The sequence below is a fragment of the Etheostoma cragini genome, chromosome 2 (genome assembly GCF_013103735.1).
Source record: "Etheostoma cragini isolate CJK2018 chromosome 2, CSU_Ecrag_1.0, whole genome shotgun sequence".
In the NCBI taxonomy this organism is placed as follows: domain Eukaryota; kingdom Metazoa; phylum Chordata; class Actinopteri; order Perciformes; family Percidae; genus Etheostoma; species Etheostoma cragini.
Window position 1 is genome coordinate 27,324,052 of NC_048408.1, and position 8,603 is coordinate 27,332,654.

Consider the following 8,603-nt stretch of genomic DNA (forward strand, 5'->3'; position numbering starts at 1 on the left):
TACACAGACATTATTGTCCCCTTATCCCGCCCCATCTTACAGTATACAATGCAGATACATAAAGAACAATAATGTTCTTAAAAAGATAAAATTATGTACAAATTATAATTTGTAGTGTCAAGGAAATCTACTTTCTGCAAGTGTTTTGTGGCAAACGCACAGGCAGGAGAAGGATATTAATCTTCTCATCCTGCTTTCTTAAAGACTGAATGAAACTGTGAAGAAAGAAAGAAAAAACTGAGAGAATTTAAGGTAATTAATAGACTAGAGCCACTGACAAAAACAGAGATTGTGTGTGTGTGTGTGTGTGTGTGTGTGTGTGTGTGTGTGTGTGTGTGTGTGTGTGTGTGTGTGTGTGTGTGTGTTTTTTGCAGGAGAGCCGGTGGCTGGACAGTGTGTCTCTGCTGATTAAGGACTCGTTAGAAGGGGACATGATTGACAACCTCTCCGGGTCAGTTTTCCACCACTACTGCTCTCCTCCTGTCTGCAAGGACTGTAGGGGCCATCCACAAGAGGTTAGTGTTGACACACACACACACACAAGTCCCTTTTTTTTCTTTCATTAAAGCTAGCATACGCTTTTAATAAAGACCCTATTTTTTTTAGCAGCAGCCATGGGCGTCGCTAAGCCTGGGTGTACCCATCTAGAGCCCTGAATGTTTTACAAATAGCCCAGGATCTAGCATAGGATCTCTCTCTCTCTCTCTCTCGTCTCTCTCTCATCTCTCTCTCATCTCTTTTTTTTCCAAGGCACTCACAGTTCTTACATATTTTTTTGTAGAACTCATGGTAGACCTGTAGCTTTGTCCTGTTTATTTTCCCGGTGAATAGAATGGGCAGCTACGTGCAGGGTTCACCTAGCAACCGTCTCTAAAATATGGAGCCCCGGAGTTGACATGGAGGAAAAGAAGAAGAAGAAAAAAACGTGTACTGGGAACCATGGATGTACGGGAGGCCCCGTACATTGCAACGAGAGAGCTTAAACGTGCAAAAAGCAATCATGTAGCTCGGATCTTCCGCGCTGACTGGCCCATGACGTCACGATGGGCATGCTAATTAGCAACAACTTGTGTTGTCGTAGCAACGGGTAGAAACATGCTCGTTCGTGAGCTTCTCTCTTGTGTCTCTTACAAGTATAGCTCAGTTTGTTGGTATACATAGCGAGCTCATGAACTCGCCGTTTCAATTTCTAAAATATTAACGTCAAACATTGTGTTTTTTATTGTTCCTGATTGTTTACATGTAGCTAAATAAACAATGCATTTATATAGCTTGACAACCAAGGAGTTGTAGCTTATCGTTATGTCGTGCTGCTAGCTAGCTACAAGCTAGCGCTAGCTACTGAGGTTGGCCTGCAGTTTTGTGAACAGAGCTTCCCTTATTACTACATCCATGGCTAGTAACGTTATGTAGTCATATAACTGTTACCTGTGTTACCACTTAATACATCCATGCTAGCTACCACTGATCTTGGCTACTAGCCAATATCCCCGGCAGTTTGGGAAACGCTAATGACGTTACATCCACGTAACAGGCTTCACAGCATACATACATACATACATACATACATACATACATACATACATACATACATACATACATACATACATACATACATACTTACATACATACTTGGATGTAGATATCCAATCAGCAGGCGTTTTGACCACTGAAATACAGTGAGGAAAATAAGTATTTGAACACCCTGCTATTTTACAAGTTCTCCCACTTAGAAATCATGGAGGGGTCTGGAATTGTCATCGTAGGTGCATGTCCACTGTGAGAGACATTATCTAAAAAAGAAAATCCAGCAATCACAATGTATGAATTTTTAACTATTTATTTGCATGATACAGCTGCAAATAAGTATTTGAACACCTGAGAAAATCAATGTTAATATTTGGTACAGTAGACTTTGTTTGCAATTCCAGAGGTCAAACGTTTCCTGTAGTTTTTCAGCAGGTTTGCACACACCGCAGAAGGGATTTTGGCCCACTCCTCCACACAGATCTTCTCTAGATCAGTCGGGTTTCTGGGCTGTCGCTGAGAAACACAGAGTTTGAGCTTCCTCCAAAGATTTTGCTTGTATGATTAATTTTCTTTAATGTGTGGAGCTCTACCACACCACATACTAGCAGCAGTGAGTACCACAAAATTTGTAGAAAGGGCGAGGCAGTTTGCGTCACTCCCACAAATGCAAAGTTCTGTATCCCCTAAACAATATAAGATCAAACACCTCAATAGATCCAAACCATCTTCCAGTTCCTCGGGTTGTTTGTTAAATTCTCTAGAAAATTCTATTTATTTATACATTTGTGTAACTATTCCCCCTAATAGAAAGCCAGGGCACCAAAAAGACACAATACGTACAAATCCAGAGCTGTAAATACTCCTACACATTTTCCAAAGCTCTTGAATTTTCTGTATTTATTTAAGCTCTTTCACACCAAAATAGACATTGTTGTTTTGGGGTCAGAATGCCAGCACAGCTGTATATTTTAGTGCTACTGTGTTTAAAATTTGTGTTTCCCGAGCAACAAAATACTCCTGCTGTGTTCAATTTAGTCTCAATTAGTATTATATTTCATGGTTTAAAATTAAAGTTTGCAGCAAAATTGTTCTTGTGCAGTCCATAATGCCCAGCATTAAGCTAGTTCCTAGTAAAATCCCAACAAGATTAAAGGAAGGTGACTGTGTTATCTTTGTAATAGATATTGAAATTAGCATTGCAAGGCCCTATACAGTATTGTAGTATTATTATTTTTTTATAGCTGTCGTACCACTTGCATTGTCCTTGTTTTCAATGACAGTATGTGCTGCATCCACAAACCTTTTGATCATGATGGTACTGAAAAATGCCAGGTTCAAGGATATGAAAAGAAGAAAGGCTTCATGATATCTATGATCCTTTAAAGTAAAGTCAGATACAGTTAATGCCCAAATTGTATTTGACATAAAGATATCAAGAAATAGCCACTGTATAAAGATAGCTATACCCAATGATGGATGTCTTGGATGCCAGATTTCACACCATATAAACTAAAGGCAGTAAAAATATTTACACATTTTCTTTGCCTTTTACAATCATGCAATGTCTTTCTCAAAAGTGCGATCAAACATGTCACCACCAAATGATTTACACTCTAAATATGGTTGCTCACCATGTGCTTTTCCTCATGATGCACAGAGACAGGTGAAAACATTGGTTAGCTCAGAGCAGAGGGGATTCCATGACTTCAGTGTCTGTGTGTGTGTGTGTGTGTGTGTGTGTGTGTGTGTGTGTGTGTGTGTGTGTGTGTGTGTGTGTGTGTGTGTGTTGTCTGTGAGAGTCACAGCAGCTTACTGTCAATGTGATTTAGATATTAGGATGCGTGTAAAGAAGTGGGACCTGACTGGCTAGCTCTTGTGAATCTGGCATTACTTTACTATCTGTGTACTTTACATATAATTACTACTTTACCGAGGACCTCTATAGCGGGATATTTACCGTTTGTCTCTGTGCAAATAAAAAAGTATTGACATACCTGGAGGTTGGCTGGAATGAAAATATGCTATGATGTAATGTGGCCTTCATTGTACACACAGTGCATTCATTTTCATTCCCCTCTCACCTTCTCTGCTTTCTTCTCTTTTCTTTTTTGTTCCTTTTTTCCTCAACACTATATATTAAGACTCTGGGCCCTATCTCGCACCCGGCACAGCGCAAAGCCCAATGCAAGTGTCTTTGCTAGAATAAGACGCAGTTGTCAATTTCTTGTCCAGCGCCTGCGTCTTATAAATGGCAAATGCACCTGCACCCACCTGTGTGCCCATGGGCGTGCCAGTCTTATGTGGACGTGTGTTCAGATGCATTCTCGGCGTGTTTCTATCTTGAAGCAGCGGCAAGTGATTGAGCCATTGACCAACAAAAACCTGGTCTAAAATCAATAACGCAACATTTCATTGTTATTTTAACAGCGCATTAGTAATATGCACCTAGGCTTGTGCGTAGTGCATACACTGTGCTTGTTACACACACAGGGACACACTTTCACTTCACACACGTGTAGATCAGTTTCTTCTCCTGAAAATCTCTCCTTCTTTCATAACAGCAATGCTCTGAGGTAGAACCGTGCCTGGCTGTTAGAGGGAATGGGAGATGACAGTCTGATTGGTTTATTGCATGTTATGCCCAAACACACACTTACGATAAATGAAGACACTAAGTACAACCATTTGAACCATGCGCCCGGCGCATAGACTCTTTTTATCGAGCATTGAAATTGTTCAGGCAACACAGCATCAATACATAATCTAAGCCAAATTGGCCATTTTAATACCAGCAATGTTGAAATTGTGGTGGTGTGCTCATCATTTTGCAACATAAAAGGACATTTTATTGTCTGATTCATCCAATCTGTTTAAGTTGCTGTGTATACAACAGTCCAATAGATTGTTTCTGTTGTTTTAACTTCAACTTATCTTCTTTTAATGTTCTTTTGCTATTATTTTTGTACTCCCCTAGGGCTAATAAAGGTTGCATCCAGTATTATAAGAAACATATAAAAATATATTGACTATGCCTTTCTTCTTGAGACATACTGTGATGATGCATGTTTCTTTGTTTTTATGATTTAATACATCATTTAACTTTTCCCCAATCATTTAACTAAATCCAATAGGGGCATTTCGTACACCGCTTCCCCAGCAAGTTGTTGGGACCTCACTACATCATATTGTAGATGCAGCTTAACTGTGTGTTTGTGGGACAGATACAACTGGCCGAGGTGGAGCAGGCATCTCTGATGTCAGAGCAGCTGTCAGACAAGTCCTCGTCTCCGGCGCTCCCTGATGACCTCAGCCTGGACGAACACAGCAGCTACCAGCTGCTCGTCAGAGATGCCAAGGTACACACACAACCACACGCCCACACACACACACACACGCAGTAATTTCCTGTGGACTATACTGTTACATGTGGCACATTGCAGGCTTGCACACAAACATCAAATCAAACACATATCCAAATAGTTAAGGTTTGTTTCAGAGTATTTATTAGAAGGATAACACCTTGAGATTATCATCTCTTTTATTTTTGATGTGGTCCTTTAAACAATTACACAGAAAATACAACTCCCAAGCCTAACTACTCAACACAGAGTGATTTCCCCCATAAAGAATACTAGCAAAAAATATATACAAGTAAATACACAGTACATTTCCATACATTAAAGTTTGTTAAAATGCAAAATCCTCTATTGACTTTAATTGGAATTTTATTGGCTAAATATGATCAGTAGACAGCAAAATGTTCACCACTTGCTTGGTTTCCTTTGTGGTGCAGGGAATTAAATGCCCGGAAGATCCATTTAAAGTAAGAAAAGAACAGAAAGGAAAAAAAATGACAACACACACTTACCAACCCTTGGATTTGGTTTATTGCTTGGTTGACGTTTTGGTTCCTGGAGCCTTTGTCAGGACATGTAATAGTTCAGGTTAACACAAAGTATTTTGTCTAAAATGCAGTGGAACACAGTTTAATTCATGAAATAAAAAAAATTCTAATTCTATTTTTGGGTTTGCACAAATTGTGCCATATGGCCAAAAGTAAATAAACAACCTAGTCTGTAGTGTATTTTATGGTTGGGATTAGACCTCTTAGTTCCAATGAAGGGAAAAATATATAGTAGGTAAGACTTATGTAAATGTGCTGTTTTTATATAGCGCTTTTCTAGTCTTAACGACTACTCAAAGCGCTTATAATTTTAACTTTCTGTCATATCTGCTAAAACTGACCCTATGTTTCAGTAGAACTACATGAACCCGGTAATTACTAAAAAAAAGAAAAAAATCTGGCACCTCTGTCACCATCTATAGGCTGCAGAGATCCACGGCCCCCTGTTCAGATGCGTCAATCAGGGCCAGGGGGTGGTTCTAACTGCGTGTCAATCACTGCTCATGCACACACATTTCATTCCCCCCGCTCTATATTGCACAGCTCTCAATTGGTGCTTGAGGGGCTTAGGAGACCATTTTGGGCTTTAGCGGAAAGGGGGGAAGAACCCAGGATTTCCACCAACTGCAGAAGGGCTGCGGGTCGGCTCCGCTGCCTGTTGGCTCCATGCTCCACCGTCCTTCAATACCCACCAGGTCCAGATGTGTTTTGCGGAACGGCTGCGGCCATGACTGACAGCTTCACGTATGATTGCGCTATATAACCGGATGTAGTTTCTATAAACAGAATCACAAAACCTCTGACCTGTTGACTTCAGGCCTGTCTCTGCCCATTATGACATTTTCAAGGCGTTGTGCAGGGAATTATGGTCCACCGTGAGCACGGTGTATTTTATTTAGAAAAATAACTGGATGTTTTATTTTGTTTCTGTGCTCAACTTCCTGTCCTGCACAATCCGCCCTCTGCTGAATTGCCGCAGAGTTTTCCATCCGGCAAAAATAGAACCTCCGCGTATCTGCTCCGGAGGGCTGCGTATCGCCGGAGTTGTGCCGGAGTCGGAATGCGGCCGTTCCTCAGTCAGTGAAAATACACAGATTGACTTTAATAGAAACCTAATGACTCCACCGCGGTCCCGGAGCAGATCCGCAGCTGTGCCGCAGTTGATGGAAATGAGGGGTAAGTCCTGGATCTTCACAATCCGACCTACGCATCAGTTTGGAGAAGGCCTTGTTCCTGTTTCAGAATTCGTGCCCTATTGCACAAAGTCAGATCCATAAAGAAATGGTTTTCCCAGTATTGTGTAAAATATCTCGACTGGCCTACACAGAACCCTGACCGCAATCCATCCAACACCTTTGGGATTAACTGGAACGCTGAGTCCGATCCAGACCTTATCGCCCAGCATCAGGGTTGGTATGTCGGATCTCAGTAATGCTCTTGTGGCCGAATGGACCCGGAAAGATGATGATTTACTATATATTATCAATGTAGCGGCCTACAAGTTTAAAGCCAATTAAACATTTAGTTGACTGACAGAACTGTTTTTGATTGTTTACAGTTTCTAAAATGTGAGGATTTCTCTGCATTGGATACTTTTACTTTATTACTTAAAGTTTATTTTCCTGATGATGCTTACATACTTTTACTTAAGTAACTTTTTCAATGCCGGACTTTTACTTGTTTACCGTGTGGTAATAGTTCTTCCACACCTGTTTGCAGTAGCAGTATAACAATGCCTCCAGTGTTCAAATTAGATGTTCAATCACAAAACGGGTTTAATGTTCAGGTGAGGAAATGTAATCTCCCCTTGCGGGATCAATTAAATTTGTCATAATCTTAATCCACATACATTTGGCTAAATATAGTATATCATGTTATATTCACAGTGTGGGCACAGGAAAACAAACATAGGTGTATGTGTGGGACTACAAAAAAAATCATACCCATCCATCCGTATCCATATGCTATTAATATTTCAATCTGGCATTTGCCATACAAATTAACATTTGCTGTAATAATCACAAACACGTACACACAGATTCATGTCTTTGGGGTGTTGAGTCACAGCTCTTGTCATCACACCCCTTCCATCTTGGTAATCATCATTAATTACTATCTACATGCTTGACCACCTGATTAAAACACCTGCCTCCCTCCGTGCCCTTGATATGGATAGGTGTGTGTGTGTGTGTGTGTGTGTGTGTGTGTGTGTGTGTGTGTGTGTGTGTGTGTGTGTGTGTGTGTGTATGAAAGAGAGTCTATGTCTTTTATATCTTCATCTTCCTATGAACACTTTGCTCTCGCCTCACAGCGGTTACACCTGGCCTGTTTCATTGCTACGTTATTGAAGGCCAGTTGATTTGATCCAGTTTACAATCAACAGCCGAGCAATTTGAAGCTTTAAAGCCTTTTTTTTACAACATCCATTTTTAATCAGACTTGTATAGATGGATAAAGGAAGGGACATGAAAAGGAAGGGACATGAAAAGTTTTTTGAAAATGAAAACAAATTGTACTCAGATTTCCATTTCAGCCCTGCCAATGAAAGGCTTAAGTTATATATCTTTTTTTCTCCAGTGAATATCACCGCACCTGGATATCATGTTTATCCCTCTAAATCTCTTTGTCTCCCCTCTACTTTTCTTTTACTTGCTCCTCTATCTTCAATCTCCCTCTTCCTGTTCCCGTCATGCTCTCAGAGAGGAAGCGGTGACTCCCATAGTTCGGAGGAGTTGCCCACCCAGGGGGGCTACAGGGGGCTCCGTCCCCCTAGCTCAGGAAGCGAGTGTCGGGTCCAGGAGTTGATTGAGTTGAATAGTTTGTCGCTGGAGCAGCAAATCCAGGCACATTGCTCAGGTACCGGACTGGCTGTAATAATTAGTAAGTACTGTCATCCAGAGTGAATGAATCTGTGCAACCTGTTCTCACTCCCAACTCGTAAAATACTGAGGCTTGGTCAGTGTCAGATACCGATGCAGAAATCCACCTTTAGCGTCTGAATGGGACGCACCAGGCAGAGCAGCAGGTCGACCATGGTAATGTAACATGACTTAATGGGACTGTGTTTACTAGTATATTAAAAATCCACATAAGGAGGATGGTTGAGCTGATGGATGGGTCAAACAACACAGGCCGTTCAGCCAGGAGTCCAGGGTTTGTGTCGTCCCTG

At 41.0% G+C, this 8,603-nt stretch overlaps 1 protein-coding gene across 2 annotated transcripts in view; it reads left to right on the top strand.

The window, feature by feature from the left end:
• LOC117952270 (voltage-dependent T-type calcium channel subunit alpha-1I-like) overlaps positions 1 to 8,603 on the top strand; it is a 237,219-nt gene that overhangs the window by 220,685 nt on the left and 7,931 nt on the right. For both annotated transcript variants that reach the window (XM_034884421.1, XM_034884426.1), the window contains 3 exons: positions 375 to 515; positions 4,752 to 4,886; positions 8,134 to 8,290. In XM_034884421.1, coding sequence (XP_034740312.1) covers positions 375 to 515; positions 4,752 to 4,886; positions 8,134 to 8,290 — 433 coding nt within the window. The remainder of the gene's footprint in view (positions 1 to 374; positions 516 to 4,751; positions 4,887 to 8,133; positions 8,291 to 8,603) is intronic.